Below are 26397 nucleotides of genomic sequence, written 5' to 3' on the forward strand. Positions count from 1 at the left end.
TATACACTCTACAAGTACATCTGTAGCACTGGGCAGCAGACAAGCCTGTCCACTTTAATACTTCCAGAAGAAATGTTAGTCACTCCTCCCATCTATTTGCAGCAGCATAACAAGAAAATGCTGCTCTCTTCAGCCTGAATAGAAATTTATCTCAGACAAAAATCATTATAGTTTTGCCTCTTGTATTTTGGAAAATCTCAATCCTCAGCACACGAGTGGAAGGTGAATGAGGTAAATCACAGGATGTCTTATTCTGACACGTGACAAGAGGAAAGAGAGAGAAAACCCACTTGGGGATGGGGAGTAGGAATACAAGATAAGCAGGACAGCCAGCCTTCCCTTGACAAGCATGCCAATGAGCTGCCTGACCCTCCAGGATCTCCAAACACTTTAAACACAAGAGGCAGTTACAGGCCATTAGAATATTTTCTACCAAGAAGACCTTTGATTTAAAGGTAGGGTCCCCCGCACCCTAAAAAACGAAGAATCTCCTGCTAACTCAGACCACCAACATTGACTTCAAGCTTTTTGCTCCTTGTAAAACCAGAGAACACATACTTAGCTTTACTCTTCCACAGACTACACTGAAAATGTCAGAAAACAGGACAAGCTAGCTTATAAATAATTGCAAAGCCCCTCCTGAAAAGGGCTGAGAGGGAGATGGGATGAAAGCTTCCAGCCAGGAAAGCTGTGACTGCCAAGGAGCAGAACAGAATAAGGACAAGGACAGTGTGTGATATCCCAGCTCCATCTGTACACAGAAATGAAAGGCATTGAGGAAAATATCAGTGCGGCTTATGGCAGGCATTCCCAGGTGTGGGAAAATCCTCGGGGGAAGAGCACCATCAACAGAAAATACAGCAGACCTTATGAGAGACAGCTGACGTGGCAGATCCTACAAAAGCTTGTCTGCAGTATCTGAGCGTCTTTTGTTCCCTAGCCCCATTCTTTCACCTGGCAGCTCACAGATTAAAAGACCTGAGAGATGTTCCTGTCACAGAAGACTTTTCCTCAAAAGGCTCCTAAAAGGAGGAGGGACCAGGGTAACTCAGGGTCCACTACAGGGGATGCGTGGCAGTGGAAGCTTTACCCTTCTAATAACAACTCCCCTACTTCTCTGGAAATTCTCCCTAACCCTATCCCCTTGCTACCTGCAGAGTGATAACAAAGCCAACATTGTCCATCAAGTCTCAATCTGAAGTGACTCAGTTATTCTCAGGAGCTTTGTGTTCATTTTTTCAGCCTGGCATCCTAAGAAAACAAGGTTTATGTCATCATATTGCCTGTCATATGTCTTAACTGTTTGTCCCTTCCTATTAACTTTTGAATCACACCGTACTGGGGATACAGGGCTATGAGAGAAATTGAGTTTCTCGGATAGAAATTGAGTTTCTCTAGGATCGGCGAACCTGCCTTCGATTGGGTAGGGCAGAGACCCCAGTTCATGTCTCTGCTGAGAGAAAGGCTAAGAGCAGAGTCAGCACTTATCCCTGCTCTTGGACCTGTCCCAAGCAATCAGCACACGTGTGTCACCTGGCCGGACAGCACTGCTCATTCTGCTTCTTGTCCTGCTGGTAGGCAGAGGATGGGAAGGGGGGATGAGAGTGCTCTGTGGGGAATGGGGTCGGGTGGAGGGCTGAGCTGGACTTCAGTGGAGAAACACATCATCGCGAGTCTGGCCTCATACTCAAGAAAACTTATTTTCTCTGCCAAATTGCCTGTAACTTCATGACACATCATCAAGGACAAATGACAGTATTTATCAAGTACTCGCTGAATCCAGAATGTAGCCACACACAGCAACCAGTTGGAGAATTCATCCATTAGACTTGTTGCTGCAACTTTTTCTTCCCTTTTGCCTAAGCAATGGAAAAGTCATGTTGAAGTCAATTTATTTCCTAATGTCACCACTTTCTAGGTCTGCACAATTAATGCAGGGTTTCTTGAAACAAGTAGAAAGCGTGTGATGAATCAAATGTGAGCACTCGGGAAACAGCACTCCCACAAGACCGCAAGGCTTGGCTCTGGAGTCAGTTTGTGACATTGGTTACAAGCAGCTAAACACCCCAAGTGTGCTCTGCAGAGGCATTTTTCTGTATCTACTGGCCAAACTATCCATTTTTAAGGAAAAGTGAAGGAACAAAAAAAAAAATGTCCCTTTTTTTGCTGTAGCACCACATGGTAAATTTCATTTGTCCTATCCCAACTGCTTCTAGTGACAGTGGAGTGTTTGTCTGAATTTTTAACAGATGTTTCTAAGTACTCTTGTCCACTTCTCTCTCCTGAGGATTTCTGCAGTGGGATAGCTCTAGATAGTAATACAAGCAATGCCTGTAAGAGGCTCTGGGGATAAATCTGTAGACATTGCATCGAGGATGGGTGTGGGTATGGGTCCAAGCCTTATGAAACTTTGTAAATATTCTCTGAAAAATAGCAAGCTGGACTGACCCTGCCTGCAGATGTTTTTGAGCTTACCAGCCCCACAGCAAAAGACAGCTTACAGATAACTGCAACACTCCTGAAACAGCCCAAGAGCAGGACTTAAACTGAAATTTATAAAAGCAGGGATATACTGGTGCAGAACAGAATAATACAAAGGATGATGTGTGATGGTGTAACTCAATTTCAATTCAAAATACCAAAGATGCTTCAAAGGGGACCAGTCAGGGCTGAGGCAGAATTTCCCAGATGTCAGGTTGCCCTTGGGAACACACATGCTGGATTCACTTGACAGGTGTGAAGGTACTCGGAAGAAGTCAGTCAGAACACAAATTGCTTAAAAAAAAATAAAACCTCTGCTTTTGTTTTTAAAGAAAGTGAGCATCTTGTGCTAATGCCTGGCAAGGAGGCAGTGACGTCTGCCTGAGTTTGTACACAGCCTGAAACAATCAGCTAAAGCATGCTCATGGCTGCTAGTTTACATTATCGAAATTGAACCAGAGCTATTTAATTCTAAAATGAAAACTATTAAAGCTATTGTCAGTGTTTCACAGCAGCTGAAACTGTTTTTTTTTAAAGGTCAGTCTACTAGCTAGAGAGTGAAAACAAGCAAGGCGGCTGTGCCAGCCCTTAAGACGTGGCTGCATCCTGCAGTCTGGTTTTGCGTTCCCTTAAATGTCGGGCAAGAAGCAGCAGCGAGGTCTCGGTGGAGCCAGCCTGCCCTGCCAGCCCCGGGGACACTCAGGGGAGGCTGCAGTCCTGGGGGACACTGCAGGAACCGTGGGATGAGCCACAGGCCCCCGCGCTGCCCCCAGCACTGCACGCTGCCCCTCTGCCTTGCCGGGGCACAGAGAGGGATGGCTGCACAGGACACCGCTTGTTTTCTCAACCTATTCAGCTTTGTGGCCGCTGTGTCATTCACAACAATACCACGGCCCTCCCCCACCCCCAGAAAAGCCATAAAAACCCCCACCTAAGAACCACTTCCCCCACGAACAGCATGGCAGAGCCCCAAACACCCCCACGGCTAGCACAGGCCTAGCATGTGCTGTCATCTTCTGTATCGGCATTTCTGTTAACCCCTTTTGTAAGATTATTTGACTCGGTTTCAAAATTCTTCATTCTGAAAAAACACTTGTTAAATATTGGCCCTGACTGCTGCACAAAGTGATAGCTTGGTAGTCATAATCCACAAGATATATTTAGCCTCACAAACTCATCATCAATGGATCTTGAAAGCATTGTAGCCAACCGACTGGAAACCACATGCAATACAAACACATAATAGAACTTTTAATGTGCAAAGAGACTAAACAAAAAGATCCTTGACCTTCTTGCTTTCCCTTGCATACCATTATCCCCAGTGAGACAGCAAATGGAATGACGTGGAGAGCAACAGCTACCAACAAGCAACTTTGAAGCCAATTTCTACAGTAGTTAAGCAGTTAATGACGTTAATCAGAATGATAACTTATTAAATTCTATATTTATGCAAATAGCATTTTGGCATAACGCACGGAGACCTGAGTAGCAGAGCTTGCCAGGGAAAGGTCCCAACATCTTTTGTATTTACCATTTGCGGGTTTTTAATTCCATGTAAAAGCATTTACTATGGTCGGAACGTCAGACCACACTTAAATAAAATGCTACAGTCACAAATTAATATCCATTATTTCAAATAGATTAATGAACAAATTGTTTAATTCTTAACCTTTTTGAAGCAGAGATTCACCTCTGCAGCCACATCCAATCTCTGCCATTATCTTTTTAACAAGATGACTTTTTTTATAGACCTTCCTAAAACAGGCAACAATTATTGAACAAAGAAAATAACAGGTAGCCCTCCCTCTATCCGTGCTACAGTAGCTAGGGAATATATGGCACAAAAATATAAAGTAACAGAATAGTTTATGACTGACATGAAAGGACATTATCCCTGTGTAATGAGATGAATCAGAAAAACTGCAGTTTAAGGTAGGCAGAATTTCAGTAATCTTAGTTTTGTAAAACCAGTATGGAAAACTTATTGCTTTCCAAGAGAAATAGCTGGGAACTTCTTGGTTCTGGGTTGCATTTAAATTCAACAAGAATGGAAGAAGCAGGGGATTGGATGAACAGCTATGAATTGCACTTTTAATTTAATTGCTTTCAAGATGTCAAAAAGAACATCAAGATGTGCTTATGCATATAGTTTTCCTTTTGCTTGATTCTAGTTTTCAGTAGAATTATATTCTGCACAGATTTTATCCATTCATTCAGTTCCTTCTCTATCTTCAGGAAAATGAGGTGGGAACCACTTCTGTAAAAAATGTTGTGCAAAATGAGTAATTCACGAATTGAAATAGTACCTCTGTTTTGAAAATCAATAATATTGCTTATACACAAGCCCTAAGTGTTGATTTATTTATGTAAATATCTTGGTATCTGGGTACCTTTTCTTTGTTTGTGCAAACCTCACAACACAATGTTCAAATATCTCTGGAAAAAATAATTGCCTTTTTTCTCCCCTTTGGGTACAAATTTCTGTGTTTTAAATGAATGTGCAGGTTTCCTGTTGTTGCATGAAGCTTTCATTTAAAAACACCAACTAATTCTAGGTTTAATTAAAACAGAATGCTTTATATCATAAACATTTGGGGTTTTTTACAGCACATATCTGCTTTACCTTAATGTGATTGCTGCCTATTAAGAGAAGAATAATTTTTAAAAAATTAATTTAATGAAATAATTCAAAGTTTTCCAGCAACTCACTTTATAGAGTGAACTTATGCAAGCACCGAAGCCTTTCCAGAGAAAACAGGATTCTCCACACCTCCCTCTGGCTTTTCTCCCTACTGAATGCCGTGGCCTTCACTCAACCAAAGGAAATGAAAGACAGACTGAGACAACAGCATCACGTGGGTGAAGGTCAGATTGATTTTCAGCTGTGTGGTGCTGTTTTATCACCCTCAGGACAAAAGTTAAGCCCTTCATTTTTTTTCATGTCTGCTTTAACAGAGTAACTTATTTTTCCCCCTGAAATTTTGGTTGGGGTCCATACCACCAGAATTATCAAGGATAGCCTAATTTAAAACATTTGTGAAGATCTTCCATCCTCACAGTAAAATCCAGAGCAGCCCACACACCACAAAATTTCCATGAGTTTCCTCTATTCCCTGTGTACAAACAGAGGCTCCTTGAAACTACCGAGGTTTCTGCAGTGACATTCGCTGACAGCAAAAGCAGAGTGGGATGCAGCTGCTGGCTGTTTGCAATGATCCTGGGCACAGGAGAAGAGCAGTTGCTATCTCAAAAGGGGCAAGTTCACAAATTGTTTTTTCTCCCCATCCTCCCTTCCTTTCCTCTCCTCTCTGCTCGGAGAGGCCAAGCTCTCTGAGAGCTGAGCCTCCCGCCTGTCACTCGGCAATCCAGACATGCACGGCCAATTACTGGGGCAGACTCTGGAAAAACAGGGAGTTTTGCTAACTCTGATTGCACTTTTTCCAACTCCAATGCCACTAACAAAAATCTCTCTCCCCCAGCTTGCTGAAAGAATTGGCTTTCCTCATTTCTCTTCTAATTGAGAGAGATTCTCCCCAAAGTAATGATGTTATTTTCTAAAGTCAATTTTAGCTAGTCATGTCTTCAAAACTGAACTGATTAACCTAAAATGAGGCATTTTGTACATCATAGATACGTATATGCATACCTAGTCATCAAGAGAAAGCATCTTCTCTCCCATTTCCAGTTTTCTGACTGACAAAAAACTCAGTACTCTCTCATTTAAGCTATGAGACAAGACAATCCTACTCTCATTTCCTTTTGTTTTAAATGTTGGGTTGAATTTGCCTTATTTTGTGTGAAGAGTGCAGCATCATGACTGCCTCCTAAAGATGACAGTTTATCCTCCATAAAAAGCAAGGAATACTATCTGCTTTATTTATATGTACCAGAGGCCCTGACCCAAATCAAACCCAGTTACACTCAATACCATCAGAACACTTTGGAATACAGTTCCTACATGAAACAGCTCTTGTAAAACAAACCATGACATGTGTCTGTAAGAGAGGAAGGAGCAGTGAAGGGCTCTAAGGTGACATCAAGCAGCTATCCAGGTTGGATCTGGATGCAGTCTGAATGCAAATTGAATTATTGTCTTGGTTTTGTGAAGAAATATTTGACTAGCACTTTAGTTCATCTGAATTTGTCTTTAGTTCATCTGAACCTAGCTGAGTCTGCCTCCAAAGCAGCACTCAGAGCAGTGTGATTTCTTACAGCACCCCGAGGATATTTGCTGGTCCCCACAGGATGATTCAAGGAGGGCTCTGCATGTGCACAGAGCTCCAAGGAAGAGCCAGCTCTGGACAATGGACAAGAGAGCAACTGCAGCTAAAAGTCAAGGAGAAACCAGTAACACAACAAGGTCTAACTCAAATGTATAAACTATCAATGACTCTGTTTCATGCAGAGCTGGGAAAGGGCAAATGCCAGCACAGCAACAGAGAGAAGACTGCTGGGAACAAGATGTGAGATGGGACAATCCAGAAAGGAGCAAGCAAGGAAAAAGCCTTTGAGGAGGGACCACAGGGGAACATGCACAGGCAACAAGGAGAGGAAAGGGCAGAGAGTGGCCACCCCAAGCACACAGCCAGAATGCACAAAAGCACAATCCCAAATGATGCAGAGACAGAGCACAAGCTAAGTGCTACCATAAATAACTGTCCTAGATGCATGTTGGATTTTTGGCTGGTTTGGGCTTGGTTGGTTGCTATGGTTGATTGATGAAGATTGAACAATGTACTTCAAACCTGCTTACACTATTTTTGGAGTCCAGTAAATTACCTCTATTCAATTTTGCTCGAAGAAAATAAACACAGGTGTGTGTATTTATATTTCTGTAGACTGCCAGTTCATAAAGGGAATTTACTCTACTTCTGTCTTTCCAAATTTTTAATGAATAATTAGTAGATGTAGATTTCTAAAATGACCATTTAGTATAAATTATATCAAATCTCATTTATTTTAAGAGATATCATTAAGTACAAAGTCTGCATGAGTGAACTGAGTTCACTGTAGAGGAAATGACTGGGAATTATGTTCAAAAATCTATTCAAATGTTTAATGTAACAGATTCCCTGGAGAAGAGAAAAGCAATGGGCTTCTTCAGCCTTTCCTTATGTCCTCCTCAGCAAGTGTAACAGTAATTGAGTAGCAACAAAAAGAGGAGCCAGAAAGTCTTTCATCATTATGGCTAAGAATGATTTTCAAAAAAAGCTGAAAGAAGAGATGGACCACATGCCAAAAAAATGATGCTTTCAAGAGGAAGTTCACTCCCATCATTACTGATGTCACTAGCAACAAAACCCACCTGGATTAAAGACCTTGGCTGTTCCACCAATTTCATGCATGTCATTAGGCAAATCACTGCAGCCACGGTAATTTTCATCCAAAATAACTCAGGCTATTAATGGGGAAGGTCTTGATTTCTCCCCCAAACGCTGACCTCTCATTCCCCTCATGTTGACATGAAGTTTGTGCAGCTCCATAGGGCACCAGATCTGGGAGCTGCACAGACTAAAAATCAATCCCTTTAATTGTCAGCAATGTCAGCTCCCAAAGACAACACAAACCTTTTACCAGCATAAGGCAGGAGATGGAAGGGAGGAAGAAGCAGTCCAGTAGCAGTCAAAACTTAAGCCAAATTAGAATAACAATTTTTAATTTCATGATGATAAAAATAACAATTCCTTGTGTTAGGAAGGGGTTGCTAGAATGTTTAAAGATTACAAAGTGCTTGAATGCCCTACAAAGTATCTAGTGTGAACAGACCAAGTGCCTTGAAAATGCCAAATCAATTTTTCATTAGTTAAGACAATGAAAACTGCTTGTAATAAGCAAGATGTTTGAATAACATTACCAATATTTAATACATGTAATTTACTTAAATTTCTACTGAGTATACTTTCAACAATTTTAAACTGAATATGAAATTATAAAATTCACCCTACTATTAAAAGCACCTATTAAAATTACTTACATGAAACAGCATTCAAAAATGTACACACTTGCTGCCAAAGCTTTGAAGAAAGTCAGAAGCTGCTTGGACCTCTGATGGAGGTCTTCTTATGTGCAAGCCCAGCTTGGAGAGCAACAGCCTCTCCAGCAGGTGCAGAGAAAATATTTCCCTTATTCAGTTTATTTGAGTGGTTCAGTCCAATACGCAGTTTGTTGAGAACAGAGGAACCGCTTGGCAGATGATCCCTAGGTTTGCTCCTTGCCAGCCTATCGGAAAGAAAGGCGTGAGACGCCCACGGAGCACAAGGCCCCCGGCTGAGGTTGTCCCCAGGAGGACACGTACCTGGCTGTGTCCCTGATGCTCCCAGCAGCCCGGGGTGTGCACTGCTGTCCCAGGAGCCCACGCCGCCCTCCCACCAGCCGGTGCCCCAGGCAGGCCCAGCCCGGGCTCCTGCACCCAGGGGCCACAAGGAGATGCTCCAGCCAGCGCTCCCAAAGCCAGCCAGCTGAAGAGGACCAACCCATGCTGGCACGTTTCCCTAAAGCCAGCCGGCATCAGGGGGTGGAGGCTGCTTTCTGGCTTCCCCAAGCCTGGAGCACAGTTAATAACATGCCAGCTGTATCTGCAGACAAGCCAAGTTTAATGAGGCTACAACAAAAGCATTCAAATATGCACTACAGAACTTCTGTGGGGATTTTTTTTTCTAGAGCTTGTTTTTAAAAAATGAAAGATAGGAATTCTTGACAATGTTTGTACACACACTTCCTTCGTTTTTAATTGATTTTTTTTTTAAATTATATGCTGCAAATTCAAAGAAACCAACATTAGAAAGACTTGTTTAATCCCACTACTTCCAACAGCAAAATTATGCTGTGTGATGAGTGCTTGAAATGCACTGCTGGTTGCTTTTTTCTTAATACACATTGAAGTCTTAATTGTTTTTCCCCTACATGGCCAGACACCATCTTTCTGTCTGCCAGGTCTTCACACTAGGACAAGTCCTATCCCTCGCCTCCTGCCTGGGAGCCAGGACAGACACACCAACGTGACCACATCTCACACCAACGTGACCACATCTCTGGCACAAATGCTGGAGGAGATGGCTGACCCACTCCTCACTCTCCTACCTGCCATGCCTCACCACATCCCTCTCTCTTACTTTGAGCCAAAGTACAGGAGGTATCAATAAGAGGATCTCAAACAGGGACTTGGAGATGGGAGGGAGCAGCAAAAGAAGCCTGCTCAGGGATGAAGAAGGTGAGAAATGGGCAATTGCTCACTGTCTCCTTCATCAGAAGAACCAGAGAGTATCAAATGAAAGCAGGTGACAAAAGGGAAGTGAATAAAGGGTGATGCTTTTCCCCAATGTGTAGTTGAACTCTGGGTCCCCACCACAGGAAGAGCTAACTGCACTTCAAAATGGAAATTCATGGAAGAAGATTGTCTGAATAATTTAAATGAAAAGCACCACAAAGTGCTCAGATAAGTTTGCTGACAGCTAGGAAAACATTCTGGGGAAACAGCACAATGGGACCATCAGGCTGGCTCAGTACAGCCATTCTTATATGAAGAGTACTTACCCAATTTTCTGCAATGGGATAGGGGAAGAAATCAGGAAAAAAACCCAAACTCTCGGTGCATCTCTTTTTCACTACTTACATGAGTAGTCTGAAGATCTCAATGGCTCTGAATCTGCCAAAGCTGTTGATATGGCCATCAGTTTTGTCCCTCAACAACCCACAGGAAGGCAGTGTGTGCCCTCCAGCAGTGTCCTAGCCAGAAATAACCCATGTTCTTGTCCACCTGAGACAGGACAACCCCAGCACATCCTCCTCATTCAGCTCTCTAAGGCTTTATTAAAGGCCACTTTGTAACAAACACGTATCTATTGTAGTCTCCAGGCTATCCTCACTGCAGTTCTGAATTGAGTTTCATATACTGGGTTTTGTCTACAACCCTCTGAATGCTGGGACCTGCTTATGGCAAACAGGGATCCTCCTTCCTGCAGGCATAGCTGCTCTTGTATTTCTCACCAGCCTGCAAAGGAACTCTTTCCACTGAAACCCCTCCCTCTTTTTTTTTTTTTTTTTTTTTTTTTTTTTTTTTTTTTTTTTAATTAATATAAAACCCATTTATTATTTACTTAGATTTCTGTATGCTGAGAAACAAACCTGCCCTATGTAGACCCCCACAATCCTCCCTCTGCTGTACCATGGCAATGGATTGCCCTTGCAAACAGAAATCCAAAGCAGGAGGAGAAAGGGAGGTGGAGCTCTGGCACCCCTGGTGCCCCAGAATTGCTGCATGAGGCCTGAGCTGGTGCAGGGGGATCTGGGCAGGGTCCAGCTCCCAAATGCTGCACACAGGAGCTCCCATGGCCAGCACCCAGCACAGCTCTTGCTTCACAGATTTTGGGGTGCTTTGGTCCCTGTGCATCTCTCAATTGGTGATGCAGCAAAGAGAAGAGATTGGCTTCTCAGCCAGCCAGAGGCAACCTGCTCAAGACAGCCAAAGGACACCTTTCCTTCAAGAGGCCTCATTTAAAACATGCACCCACTTTCTCTTTTATCCATTTCCACGCGTACCTGTGCTTACTTTGCAGACTACTTTTTGAACTAGATAAAAGCAGATAAAAGAACTCAATTAAAGCAGCAAGAATGAAACAGTCCCTTGCCGATACAAGCAGGCTAACTTGTCATCCTCAGCTCCTCACTGGGCCATATGTTTAAAAATGACAAGGAAAATGGTCTTCCTGTGTGAAAAACATATGCTGCTGGAGGAAAGACATCATCATTGCTAAGAAATTTTGTGCAGCCTCAGAACGCATACCCGGGCCATCCACAGCGACTGCTGGGGGCTGAGAAAGGGGAGGAGAGAGCTCATTCCCTCCCTCCTGCCAGGGGTTTTGGTAAGGCGCAACCCAGCCGGCCGCAGCCGCGCTGGCAGCGCTCCTATCTGCACACGCAGTGCCTGGTGCTGCCTCCCTCGCCGCCGTCCCGGGGGGCAGCGGCACAAAGGTGGCCGCGGCGATTTGCGGGGGAAGGCGCCCGGCGCCCTGGCACGCGCTTATCAGCGAGCGCACCGCCCGCCCCGCGCGCCGCCCCCCGGGGCTGCCCCGGGCCCGCTCCGGGACCCCCTCCGTGAGGCCAAGGCACAGCCCCAGCCGGGGGTTTATGGGCAGTAGGCTTTGTTTGAAATCCGCACGTCCCCCCACCATAAATCCTTACAGGCGTGCGAAATCCAGGGGAGACGGGGAGAGGAGCGCTGGGGCTCAGCCCCGCTGACACCTCGCCGTGCCTGGGGTGTCACCTACCTTTGCCTGCGGACGGCCCTGCGGTGTGCCCGGTGAGCAGCGCTGTCGGGGGGCACAGCACCCGGCACAACTTTGTCAAACACACGCGGTACACGACACTCTACCCTGGAGCGCATTGGCCCCGTGCGGGGGCAGAGCCGGCGCTGGTGCCTCGGCACACACTGCACAGGATGCCCTCGGCGTGGCCAGGGGTGCTCCAGGCCCCGTTCGACATGAAATTTGCAGCCGTGCTTCTGTTTGTCTTCAGATCCCCATTCAGATGTGGGGATGTGCTTTATGTTCTCTACACGATAAATAGGTATTTCACTGAGCACCTGCACAGCAAGCCAGTCAGCGCAGTTTCCTTATCAGCACGCTGATTTTCTGGCACGTGCGAGCAGAAGTCCTTGAAAAAAGCCTCTTTTCAGGCTGGCTGGGAACCTCCAGGTAAACTCAAGCATCACCTGTGTGGTGACAGCAGTCAGGGGAGCCAGACCCAAGACCCCCCAGGCAGGTGAACCCCTGCAACAGTGTGGGGTTTCAGAGCTCTCAGCACCGAGGGCACAAATCCTGACTGCAGGGAGATGTGCAGCACCCCAGCACTGTGGCCAAGGTGGCTGCCGAGCCCTGGGGAGCCCTGTGCTGTCCCTGCACCTGGAGAGGGGACATCTGTGACAAACTAAGGACAGGAGCCTGCGCTTGCAGCCCTCCGAGTGATTGACAATAAAAACACTGCCCCGGTGCCCATTTTCAGATCTAGACAGCAAGAACTGAGGACTCCAGGGAAAATCCATGTTTTTACAGTTTGTGATATTATTGAGCTTTTCTGGTGCCAATTTTAAAACACTGTTATGACCTCTGGAAAGAAGGGAAACTGCATTTCAGCACGACAACGCAGAAAAGAACAAAAAAAGGAAACTTGTTATTTTTTTAAGCTTGAAACACTAGTCAGGTTAAGAGAAAGGAGCAGAATTCTGGCAAGGACAAGAGCACTCAGACTGAACCACAACACAGTAATTAGGGCCAGTAGGTCATTAGACACACAGCTGTATAAACTAGGTGTATAATTAAGTTTCCACACTGCTTTTTCACAACTGTATTTCAGTTCCTTTTGTGGAGGACAATCAGTAATTCATTAATTTAAAGATGTAACAACAGCAGCAGCAAAAAGAGAGAAAAATATCTGGCTTGCCAATCAGGTGTAACAAAAGATTACAATTTTGGGAAGGGCTAATTTTGGAAATGTAAATAAGACATCTCTCTTTGTCAGTGGGAAGTAAAAAGTGCCACCTGACAAAAACATTCATGAGACATTGTCACTTGTTGACAAGCTGCTGTATATGTGTTTCTGGATAAGCATCCCGCAAATAGGGTTGCATGGCAATTATAATTCTTGTAGCAGGTGAAATATAAGAAAATGCAAAATTATACACTAGCATGAAACAGTTACAGTACCTCATTTCAAAGGTAAGCCTAGTGTACAAGTTACAGGGCATTTAAAAGAAGCAACTGCAAGACTTTAATTATAAACTAGTTCCTACCGTACAGTAGTTTAGAAAAATCAGCTGCTTCCAAGCTGGCAATATCCATATATAGCTCTGCTGCTGTTTGAAACAGACAACCTGTAAAGTTATCAACAACAGAAGAGGACCTCATGAAATGCTCAGAGACCCAGCCAAAACCTACTTCTGTCCGCTTCATTGATGTGCTAATTTGCTTTAAAACATTCTACATTCACTTGAGAATCTGAAGAAACAACTTCATCTGAGACTATTCTGACCCATGGGAGGAAAGGGGTGGAGGAAGCAAAAAAAACCGCACAATAAAATACTGGAGCTAAACCCAGACTAATGCAGGTGGATGAAACATAAAAGCCAAATGACAAAGCTTGTTACTTTTTAGCCACTTTTTTGCCAGACAACAAACCACCCGTCACCAGCCACCAGGCAATGATATATCACAGAAGAGCTGCTTGATGTAGGGAGCCTCTGGTGTTTGTTGTAGGACACAGTAAGTTGTAAATCCACATGTAGTTCTTTACTCTTGTCACTAATGCTGTAAGATAGCACTATGCTACACCTACACTGTAAGAGCAGCATGCAAAAACATGTATAAAAAAAGGCTGCACATGATGCCAATGGCAATTACTTAATCCTCTCTTGTTTAGGGGATATGGGATACCAGTGAGTTTTAAAGTAATTTTAAAATCTTAACACATCCAGTGTATACACTAGGTGTTTTTATTTGTTCTCAGAGTATTTTTTCAAGATGCTGCTGTTTAAAGAAACAGTTTAGGGCACTGTTTCCAGGACTGTTGCAGGAGTGCTCGTTTGTGGGGGCAAGCTGGGAAACAAGGGAGGACGTAAGCCAGTAAGGAAATGTGATGTTGTTTTGGTACAAGCTGCCCCCATTTAGGCCCTTTTCAGATCCCTGTAGACACTGGGAACCTACAACCTTCAATCACAGACATCAGTCGTGAGCAAAAGGTATAAAAGGCACCTAATTCTGTCAGAAGGAGAACATCTCTACTACACTGACATCAAAAGGAATGCCATGCACCTATACTACCAGAGATGTCTAGATTTCATCAGTGTTTTGTCCTCAAAGAAACAAGTCTGAAATACATGAAAAAGCAAGGGGGGGAATGGCTGTTTGTTACTTCCTTACATGTCAAAGCAGCTGCGTTCAAACTGTATTATAACTTCAGCACGCTGTAATGAATTTCTAAGGGATTCCAGTGAAATAGATGGTTTATCCTGTTCTTTGCAGTGATCTCTTGTAATCCTGCAACACTCCTGAGTTACAATACCTTCCTAACTTCAGTATCCCAAAGGAAGTCATTAGTTATGTTGTATTATCAGCCTGGTGATATTATCACTACAAATATTACTTGTATTGATCTGGAGCCATGTAGACATGACTGAAAGCCCTGCTTCAGATTAAGACATGAAAATCTAGCTTGCCAAGAGGTCAGGAACTGCACTACACCCTCAGGTGTGTCAGGCAGGTATCAGAGGGAAAACGGGTGCAGGGTAACTAAGGACACAGGAAATAGCTCTTTTTGTAGGGTAAAATCTTTAAATATAACACACTTTCTAATGCGGTCTTAGGTTTTCACCCAGGTGGTGCAAGTCTTTTTAGATGAACAAAAATACACATTTTGCATGCTTTCCTCAAAAATCCTCATGATTAGCAGATCATGCATCAAACTGGTGTATCTAAAAGGGTTGTTTTTCCTCAAGGTAAAGTACGTGACTATCAAGCAATATTACAGATTGTCTTCATGGAAACATTCTCATTCCAAAATATATGAGTGCAATCTTCCTATTCACTTTAAATCACTTCAGGACACTAGATTAAACTAAATAGAAAACAGACACTCTTGTTCTGGAACAAGGATTATCCTCACATGGAGACAATTAGCACTTATTTCATGTATATGCAGATAGTTATATGGTGCCTTTTTGGGACAAAATATCTTTGTAAATCGTCCACACATGTGAAGACAGTAAAAGGAGACATAATTGTGCTACCTGCAATCAAGAACAACAATGGGAATACTGACAAATTATTTTGATATCTTGCTAAAAATATAATTTCTTTTTCTTAGTCTCACTAAGAGAATACTGAGGATTAAAAAAAAAAACAAAACTGAGGTGTGAAAACACTGACTAAATTTACATTAATAGAATCTCTAGGTTGCTATGTTTTAATGCAGATTTGCCTCTTGAAAAAAATTGCTCCTTTTCATAGCACTGTGTTACCTGTCATAACCTTACATTCCTGCTCTGGAGTCCCCATCAGCAGTGCCCACTCTCCTCTGCCAGTTGTGCCATTACAGCTGCTTGGGGACCACACAGGGAACCAGACCCAAGCAGGTATTTGGGCTAAAAAGATCCTCCTTTTGTGGTGCTCACTTCCCAGCACCATAAGGAGCTGTCCCAGCACAACTGAGGAGACCAGGCAGTGATAGAGCAGTGGCCACCCAGGGCACTTTTTCCTTGGAAAGGACCAATGTCCACATGGGCTGTGCACTTCGCCTTCCAATTTGGAAAACAAGGGGTTTTCTGAATAGAAAGTTACATTTTCTTACTTACTCCCCTGCAGAGTGCCATGTGAAGAAGTCTCAGGCCAGTGCCATGGCTGTCAGCTGGCTGGGAAATTACCCTGCAAGAAGTGTCCTTTCAATTTTATGCACTTTCAAGTTTGCAGCCTGTGTGGGGCTTAAATGAGAGTGCAGAGCAAGGAGCCCTGGGGGCAGGCTTAGGACTGCAATCCCTATCCAACTGCAAGCATGGGAAAAGCCCCAACATCCCTGTGTCCTTCCTCCCAGCAAGCAAATGGGAACCATTTGGGGTGTCAGCCCCTCTGCAAGCCAGAATGAGACAAGGGAGGGTGCTCTTGGGGTGGGAGTCAGACCAAGCCAAAGCTTTCACCTGACCCTCCCTCTCTTACTCTATTCCATCCCCTGTGTTTTTTTCTTGGCTGAGCATCATTTTACTTAAGCCCAAAAAGGAGAGCAGAAAACATAGACTAATTACAAAACAAATTAAGTGGCCAGGAGGAATATGCACTCAGGGGAAAGATGATGGGATACTGCTGCACCAGAGGAGAAACTAACCCTTCTGCCTTCTGCCAGCCTTGACCTACCCGTCTGCCATAACAGCAACTGCCTAAAAATAATTTAGATGAGTGTGGAGGAAGACGTGATGGCAGAGTGTTCAACTCTGGGAAGGTGAAAGATAAGATTCCCTGATTTAAATACATATGCACATATTCTGCGCTCCCCCTCCTAAGATTTTATTTAATCTTTGGTAAAATCTGCAAAGCTTTTTCCTACCCCTGTAAATCGGCTTAGCGTGCGCGGCTGAGTACCTGCTGCTACCGCCGGCCATGCAGAGGAAGCCCTGGAAAAGCAAGGTATGTTGCAATTGTTCACACCGGTGGTCTGAGCTTGTTCTTACTTTGCAGAAAGTAAAATCAAGATCAGCGTAGGCTGATGCCATCCTCACTTCCATAAAATTCAAAAGGCAATGTAATAATAACCTAGGGAGAATGCTGTATTTTTAGGGTGGGATTACAGAACTCGCACTATGAATTTTAATCTCAGGAATCATCATGTTCTTTCAGGGGTTCAGAGGCCTTTTTTTTCCTGGAAGTTTTGCACACTTCAGCCATTTAACTTTTTTAAATCTTCCTGCATTTGGAGAGAGAGGGAAAAATACCTGCCTGAAACTTTTAGCATTAAAAAAAACCAAAACATTTTTGTCTAACGTAATTACTGACAGATTCCAATTGGAAAGCTGTTGCTTTTATTTTAATTTTATTAAAGGAGTGAACAAAGGCTGCCCAAGGCACCACAATAAAATTACATTAACTGTAAAATTACATTATTAATTCTTTAATCTCACTTGAGGCCTCAAGCTGTTGCTATGTCCAATTACCCAGCTAACCACCTGTCAGAACTGTAAAGCTAGTTTAACATTACCTCCAGGACAGTTGTGTGCCCTGTGTTCAGTCAGGTCTGCCAGTGAATCGAAGTCCTGCTGACAGTTATCGCAGGTGTAAATTGACTCATCCTCCATGTCTTCATCTTCCTCATTTCTCTCTTCCTGGCTCGTCACACTGTTCCTCTCTTCCAGGGCCCGGCTGTCCTTCGCTTCGCTCTCCAGCTCTCCTCCCAGGCCACCTGCCAACAGCAAGAACATCCTCTAAGTTTGAGAGGTCTGAAGAATAAGAGCTTTAAGAAGGATGTTGCGCTTATTAAGATACATTTAATTACAGCCGCTCTCACATTATTCCCGACACCTTTCATTATATTAATGTGGTTTTTATATCATGTGGTGCAACAATTCTCAACTGTATTCTCTGCTGCTTAGTGCGAATCCTGCAAACACTCTCTCCTAATCTTCTCTGGTGGGTGTATAGCGGGAGCCTCTAACTCTGTCATATAAAGTTGTTAGTGTTTTATCACTTAACCAGATTCTCAAAGCTTTAAAAATTGGCAAGATTAATTACAGCCCGCGAAGAAAAGGCATGTGCTGAATTTTAATTCTCAGTGCTCTCCTCTTCCCACCGCCCCCAAGCCCCAATATTAGTAACAACAAGCGAAAAAAATGCTCTAGCTGAATATCCCAAAGCACACACATACCCCAGGACATGAGAGGTCTTGCTGAACTAATGAGAGGCACTTGGTTGGGCAGATGAGCCTGACATTGTGCTGACCTAGCTGAGAGCAGACACAGTACATCTGACCTTCAGGTCTCTCCAATATTTTTTATCTTGGTCTGTGACCGGAGTGTGGGCTAGCACATAAATCTTTGCCAGCCCCCCCCAGGTTTATATCTGCATTTGTGCACAAGGAGACTGAGCTCTCTGACAGCCCCAGAAACTCCCCAGTGTAGGGGGTCAAGCAGCCCAGGGCCATGCAGGTGTCAGCTCCACACCGTGGGCAGCTGGCTCTCCACTGGCCATGGGGTGGGTGGCAGGACAGCTGCTCGCTCCCACCAGGACACCCTCAGTGGCCTTGGTGAGAGATAAGCTTGCAGCCACATCCTCCTGCCTCCAGGACACCCCCTTGGCCACAGTGGACCTCCAGATGTGCCTGAAGCCAGTCCATGCAGCACTGCAGACAACCCTTGCTTGGGCTCTCTGGAGAGGCTGCAGAGCTGAAAATTCCCTTCTGAGTCCCTGCTGCCCTCTCAGCAGGGAAGCATCCATTAGGCACACTAGCCATGGTGGCCAGGCTTTGGTGACCAGCTGAAACAGAGCTGCCTCTGCCTCTTCTACACACAGGTTCCCCAAGAAAGGTGATACAACCCCAGGTGCTACACCTGCACTATTTCACCTGCCTCCACAAGCACTCATGCTCTTAATACACCCTGTCAGTATGATGGGAACACTTGGGAAGTCATTCAGAGTGAAACAGAACCACAAACTCTGCCAGCAGAAGAGATCCTTGCACCCTGGCTGACCCCAAAAGCCCAGGAGCTGCCCTCAGCCAGGTAGGAGGGAGATGCCACCTTGTTGGTTTGGGATGTGTTTGGGTTTTAAGCCATTAAGGAAGTACTAGCAAACAGAGAGATGAATTGTTTCTAAAATCAGATCAGCGCCAAAAAGATTAAGGACAACCAATGCTGAGAACATGAAGCAAAGCTGAAAATAAAATTTATTCAAGACCAAAACTGGTTACCACAAGCACTGCAATTCAGACACACACATTACTACAGCTCTGCTACCAGAGTACATTTCATACCATCTTCTGCTCCGTGCATGGTAACATAAATCAACTGGTGTAAAACACTCTGCAGCTTTCCATGGAGCACTCGTAACATGACGTACCCTTCCAATTGCAATGGAAATATTAAAAATCAGTGCCTGCGTTGGTGTGTCACAGCCTCCCTCTTAGCAGTTAACTGATCTGCACATTTTCAGATTCTTTTACTGCTAAATTATACATACCTTTCTACTACAAAATTTCCATTAAGGGCGAGACATAATATTCATCTTAACAAATCAGATATGCCACTTACACAGCAGTAATGAATTTAAGGATTTAGTTATAAAAAGTATCACTCACTAAGCACTCCATATTGTAAGTCATCAGCTATACTATGTTTATTCAATAAAATGCCACTAGCTGAACCTCATATTTTATAGACTCTTCCTTAAATAAAAATGTCTTCTAATGAAAAAACCCCACAATTCTGGTTCTCTTATATTACTGCTTCACCAAAGAATAAGTCATTTTTAGACCTATGCTAGCTTTGCTTTATTTCACACATCATTTAATGTATATATGCAAATTATCACTTACATTTTGTCATATTTACTTGGCACACCTTTATACAGTGTCTCATTCTGGTCTGCAATCACAATCATTTTAGCTCATTCAATCTTTTTAAAGCCTATGTCCTGCAGACTTGATAGTTAATAAATCAGAATGTCAGCTCTCCAGTTTTATGACAGAAATCCATAAAAAGAGTCCAAGTATATAAATGTAACCTAAAGAATTGGCACCTGACTCCATGCTGCCTGCTGGCAAAGGCCTCGGGAAGCACTTCTGAACTGACTTCACCACAGCCTGAAGAAGAAAGCTTTTAGGCAACTTTGGGGAGCATAAAGGGACCCTCACTAATATTTTTAGCAGAAATGCTGTTTTGAGAGTTAACCTAAAGACCAGCTGATCTGGTGAGTACACTGTGACAAATTCATCCTTGGTTTTACTCCAATACTTCGTGACTACACCAGGGATAAAGCTGCTCGACCGAGTCCAACAATAACAAATAATTTAGCACACTGCTTTAGGAAAAATAAATTGTACAATGTGAGATAAGAAAATAGATTCCCCACTGCAAAGCAAAATTCCAGAAACATTTTTTAATTCCCTGTTGAATGGGAAATCTGATCCTCTAGGCAACTTCTTAAAAACGTCGTTGCTTGACAGAGTTATATGTCAAATAACACAAGAGTGAAGCTTGCAGAAATTGTTTAGCAAATGCAACACTGCTTTACAATGGGATTTTTTCCCTGGTTTTGGCGAGTTGAAGGAATTGTACATGTCTGCCACACCTCTGTGTTACTGTCCTTCAAACAAAATGGTCTTCAGATTCCTCTGCTGAGAGCTGCACGCTTCGTGCTTGCCTTCAAATACCAAACACTGCTGAGGAAAATCCATGCTGTTCCTTGGGTTTTTGACCACAGGCTGCCAGCAGGGTGTGTGGGGTGCGGGCGGCCCTGGGGAGACACTCACTCCTCACCCAGGGGAGCAAAACAAGCAGGCAGTGATGGGAATGGGTGGTCCAGCCAGCAAGGAAAAGCTTCAAACACAGCCCAGCTGCTCCCGCAATGAGCTCAGTTTCCCTGATGAGGACAGCAGGCCACGAGCATTCCTCAGGAGCTCATTTCTGCAGAGCTCTGCTGTAGCAGTTCACAAATTTAACCTGCAATTTCCCTGCTGGCAAGAGCTGCAGGAGCACCTCGCCTGTGGGTGCAAGCACACTGCCAGAGGGGTCTGGGTCACCACAGGAGGCCAAGGTGCTGCTGGCACCCTGAGCAGGGGTGGCTTTGGAGCTGGGCCTGGCTCTTAGAGGACACATCTGTGCACCACCAAGCAAAGGGGCTTCTTGGTTGCCAGGGCCAACAGGACCTTTTGCAGTCTCCAAAGATCAGTAGCTGCCTTGTGGCATCAAGCACAGATAGATACATTTACTGCCACAGCTAGTTTTTCAGATTCCATTTTTAAGCCTTGGATTTTAGTGAGCTTTATTCGATAGTAAGTAGTTTCTCTCTAGATTGCTTAAAAAAAATTCCTAATAATCATAGTTACCAACCTGGAGGAATTTGTGCACCAAACACGACTGTGAGGACAGCACAGGCACACAGCTCACACCAGTGTGGGGTGCTCAGCACAAGGCTGGGGCAAATGCCAGCAGAAAGGAACTGCTGGCAGCACCAGGATAAATGATCAGGATAAATGATCACTAATCAGTTCCAAAGAGGGGGTAACACTTTGGTGTTACCAATTTTTAAATGAGCAATTTTTAAATGAGTCTGCCATATCTAATGATGGTTCTAACAATCTACTTTTATTAGTAAGACAAGATACAATTTGAGAGGCCAGTCTTAAAACTATACTTCACTAACCCAAACATCAGGAAACAGGGTGGAGGGACTCTTTTCTCTTTTCTCTTCTCTTTTCTCTTTTCTCTTTTCTTTTCTTTTCTCTTTTCTTTTCTTTTCTTTTCTCTTTTCTTTTCTTTTCTTCCCCCCCCCCCCTCTTTTCCCCCTGTAGCACAGTGGAAGGTCTGCAGGGCTTTACACAAGAAGAATATTTTACCCTATGACCTAAACAATCTGGCCAACAGTCAGGAATATGTTATTCTAATTGCCACTAAAGTTAATGTTGTTAATGACTCTTATTTTTTCTATACAAGCCAGCTTATACTCTAGAAAGTTACTATTTCAAAGGAGACATAGCAAGAACTGGGAGTATTCCTGCCTGACCTGGTGGTCCAAGGAATGTGGCAAACTTGGCAAAGCTGAAAAAGTGAACTCCCAAAGGCCCAGTTTGAAAGTTGCAGTCAGTAGAAATGCCTTCTGAGCTGTGTTCAAAACAGCTCTGTTACAGGAACAACTCACTCCTAGAGCCAAATATTTGAAAACAGATTACATGTACCATGTTCAGCTCAGGCCTCGCTCAAGTCAAGAGCAGATTTCCCTTGCTTCAGTCAGCCTGGGACAGGCAGCCCTGCCACAGGCTGGGACTGTGCTTGGAGCTTAGCGTGGCACAGCCTCAGCCCAGGAGCAGTGGCAGCCCAGCCACGAGAGCCACAACAAACTGATTTGGGGACTTCAGTTAGTGGGGCAGGACTGCAGGCACAGCAAGGCCAGAGCCATAGTGGGAAGATGCTGATGCCTACCTACAGTTTCCACTGAAACACTTGGAAAATGTAAGACCTTGCAACACATGGGCCAGAAGAATTGAAAAGAAACCAACCTCAGCTTATTTTTTCATGTGTGGAATCAATTATGGACAGTTTAAATTTTTTATTCTGTCAACACAATACAGGGGAGGCAAGCCTTTCTATCTTTGAGCCAGTAAATTTTCTGGGGCTTTTCTTTAATTTTTTTTTTAAGCCTATAGACTTTTTGAAGCTGGGATTTATTTTAAAACTAGGGCTGCTCTTAGGAACATGCCATTTAGTGCAGGGTCATGCCTGGCTTTAAATAGGTCCAGTTGTGGGGCTTCTTTTCAGCAGGCACCCACTGATGCAGTACTAGACAGCACTTTCTAATCCAGCAACTTTGCCACACAGAGCTAAGGCTGCAAAGTCACACTCTGCAGAGCACCACATAAACATCTACACACACAGACATGCACTGTCCAGGTCTGGCAGCTGGAAGGCAAAATGTAAAATGAAGAGCGGGAAAGAGGCATCTCTTCACTCCTCATCTTAGTCCAAACAAAACCAAACAAAGATCTCACAAAGGACTACAGTTTTTTTTCTAGAAGTTTTCCTGAGATGCAGGACAAGTGATAAAAGTACATGGCACTGAAGAAATAAAAGCTAATTGCTGGGGGAGGGATGGGTGCTGGGAAACAACTGACACCTCCTGGGGCTTGGCAGAGCCCTGCAGTGCCCACCCAGGGGTGCAGCCTTCCTGCCCTGAGGCTTGCAGGGCTACCCGTGCAAGACAAAAGGAAAGGAAATTTCATCCATAATTAGGAAGTGAGAACAAAAGAGACAAATGACTTAAAGGAAAAGCCTAATCTAAACGTTTGTTAGTGAATGTTTTGCTCAGCGTCAAATGCCAAATCAGTGTGGGGGAGGTTTCTACTTTTATGTGGTTTGTTACATTTTAGCGTTGTCTTTAGCTCTGTAACATAGAAAGAGAGTCCAAAGTTGTCTGTACTTGCGATCAAAGAATGAACAAATGCCAAAAAAGTCACTAGTGTTTCACTAATTAAACCACAAACAAAGTTAAACTGGAATTTTCATCATAGGATGAAGTCTTGCCTTTGCTGGGTATTCCCACTCTGTGACTCCTCAACATTTCAAAAAATGTCTTTTCTAAACACTTCCATTTTGAACACAGATATGTGTGTGTGCTACCTCTCAATGGGCCAGGGCCCTCCTGTGATCTGCTGTAACCTCTGCAACCGTATCCACACAAAGCTGCCAAAAATCTGCTCCAGCCAAGCAAACCAGGTCAGAAAGAGTGGATTGCATCCCAGCCCTAGGACCAGGACCAGGTATCAAAGGCAGCTCATTCCACACATCAAATCATCACTATGTGCATCAAAGGCAAGCAGGTTTGGTCCTCCATCACGCAGTGCAGCACACCACTTTCACATGGTGTCAAACCACATGTGGTAAAGAAAAAAGGTGCCTAGCTGAAAAACAAAGAGCCAGAAAGGAATAATGCATGGAACACCACAGTATATTCATGCAATGGTAAATCACATGGGATGACTACATGACAGGGCAAGCGAGCAAAGTGCAGGCACACAATCCTGCTGACACTCAATGCCTCTCTCAGGCTGAAGAGATCCACACATCAGATCTTGCCTTCCCTCAACAAGGGGAAAGAAACAATCATAATACCAAAAAAATTATTTGATCCAGCATGTAGTTAATGGTGTTGGCCTCCTAAGACTTACAACTTAATAAAATTGATCTCACTGCAGTACTGTAATGAAGAACAGTAGGATAAGGCTACCCTCGAACCATGAAAATTGCATATTGTTACCTCCTCATGCCCTCCTAGGGCTCTGGCCACTGCAGCCTCTGTGAGCTGTCATTTGTCTGGCTCTGACAGCAGCCTCCACCAACAAGCAGCAACGGTGGCTGCAAGAGCTTCTTTTGGAAAGGCAGGGGAAAAGGGAGAGTGTTCAGTACTGGGTATCTCTGCATTACAACCCACGGGATAAAGCACAGATTACACTGGTAATACTATTTTATGTGAAGGGTGTTAACAAGAAAATATACAGAAGTCAGAGATTTTTAGGAAGCGCACATGGAAAGATTTCACAACAGAGCCTTATTACACTCCAGTTTGTATTAAATCATAATAATTTGTAAGTAAATGGACAGTTCTCAGCATTCTTCAGCTTGGCAAAGAAAAGCTAATTTAGTAGGATATAGCACCTCCTTCTATATTCTCTCAGAGAAAGGAGTTCCAAGCACTCCAGGAATAACTGGTGCCAGCACCAACACTGCACCTGCTTCTGCTGGCCCTGCACCACTCACAGAACTGGTGCTGACAGCCCTGCACATCCCACAGCTGCCTCTCAGCAGCCTTCTCTTAGCTTACTTACACCAACACTTCTCAGGGAAAATGTCCATCTTCCTTCAGATAGAATGCAATTTTTCTGAAATTAACAGCAGTTTTAAGAAAACTTCAAATGTTACCTGGAGTTCAAAGGCATGGAAAGTGGCAGGAACATGCAGCTGAGGACTGGCAGTTCATTGCACTTTCCTCTGCTGTAGCAGTCATAGATATCACACACAGAATGGGCAACACACACAAAAACCTCTTGCCTCTGCCAGTGCCTTGCTTCCACCTGAGCCCACCCACATCTCTATATTGTTATCTCTGCTATAGAGATGCACCATACCTATATTCAGAAATATGTATGTATGGTATAATTGCCCTGTTTTATCCTGTGAAAGCAAGACTCTGCCATCTTTGCCTCCATGTAAATCCAACCTTGCTCCTGGGCTGTGTGCAGCAACTCCCAGAACGATGTCTATTTATACAGGCACTCCAAGCTCTTGAGAACAGTGTGACCATGTACATCCAGCATCTAACCTGAAACCCACTGGTTTTGCTCAGTCAGTGATTCTTACACATCCCACTCACATACACAAACTCACCCTACAACCCTCGTTTTCTTGAATCAAGGCTTCCATAGTATCCTTTAGTCAACATACTAGAGAAACCTTTTAATAAATACTGTTAATTTTTTTATTGATCAAACTGTGAGCCATTTAATTTTCCATTATAGCAGAAATCTCCTATAGGAGCATTCAGATTGAGTTTCTTTATTCTGTCTCTAGAAGCATGTCACTTTTCATTATTGCTTAAAATTAGAAAGCAGCTTCTCTGTTCTTTATGGCTTTTTTTAAGTTTAGTTACTGAAGGGTTATTAAACTTGGAAAATATACAGACAGGCATAATGTGATGAATAAGTTCCTCACTGTCTCTAACCAACTTTAACATTAGCTTTTTTTATAATTTTTTACGTTTATTTTCACTGAAAGACTGCCTGTAATTATTACTCATGTTCTCCCCAAACACTTATGTTGCTAAAGTGTGAAATGTCTTCTAACACAAAGACAGTTCTCTGGGAAGTAATTACGAAAATGCATTCAGGGGCAATAATTTTATATTAACTGTCAGCAGCATACATCTTCTGAAAAGGCACTTGTTATGAAGGAATTATTTGTGTGGAATTTGAAGGCACTGAAGGCAAAGGAAAATTGCAGAAACACATTAAACTGAAACTCCAGCTCCCTCATCAAGGGTCAGTTTATGTTTAAATCATTACCTTGAAGGCAACCCCACACCTTCCAAAGAGTCTATTAGAAAGACAATTTCAATTTATGCACAAATTGGACACAGTCTCCAGTTTTTGGAGTGGAACAATTTACACCCCCTTTTATAAGAAATTTCTGAGCAGCTAATCGAAAGAGATATGTCTGAAAATTATGGACTTCTATTAACCTTTCACTGATGACACTAAAAATACTTGCTACTGATTTATGAGTAGTTACAAAAATAGTGGCCTCAAAACTGACCAAGCACATTAAAAAGATATCTATGTCTGTAATGGCTGCAAGAAAAGATTTAATGAGTATTTCACAGTAACTTTTAGCCTACAGGCCAATCCCTCAGTCCTTAGGAAGGTGAAATGCTCAGTGAAAGGTTTTTAAAAACTGAAAGCCAGCAACAGTAATTAAGGATCACATAATTTTAAAAGTGGAGGGTTTTTTTAAATCAAATAAAGAAATCATATAAACACCACCAAACAGTAAAATTTCCTCTTAATCGTGGCTGCAGGTAATGTTTCAGCCTTTCTAGTGCTCTTACTAAAATGATTTAGATGTTACTATGCTATGTGACAAATGCACTTACACGCCAAAAAGCGGACAAAGAGCTGAGTTAT

The 26397-nt window shown here is 43.5% G+C and overlaps 1 protein-coding gene across 6 annotated transcripts in view; it reads right to left on the reverse strand.

Moving 5' to 3' along the window:
- Nucleotides 1-26397, reverse strand: part of ZNF423 (zinc finger protein 423) — a 227100-nt gene that overhangs the window by 142406 nt on the left and 58297 nt on the right. For 3 of the 6 annotated variants that reach the window (XM_083870149.1, XM_083870150.1, XM_083870148.1), the window contains 2 exons: nucleotides 17215-17415; nucleotides 13268-13348 (listed from right to left, as the gene is read on the reverse strand). In XM_083870149.1, coding sequence (XP_083726275.1) covers nucleotides 13268-13348; nucleotides 17215-17415 — 282 coding nt within the window. Of the gene's footprint in view, nucleotides 1-5190; nucleotides 5247-13267; nucleotides 13349-17214; nucleotides 17416-26397 lie in introns of those variants that run through there. The other 3 variants (XM_083870152.1, XM_083870151.1, XM_083870155.1) reach the window with 2 other exon arrangements.

This window comes from Zosterops lateralis (genome assembly GCF_965231275.1).
Source record: "Zosterops lateralis genome assembly, chromosome: 12".
In the NCBI taxonomy this organism is placed as follows: domain Eukaryota; kingdom Metazoa; phylum Chordata; class Aves; order Passeriformes; family Zosteropidae; genus Zosterops; species Zosterops lateralis.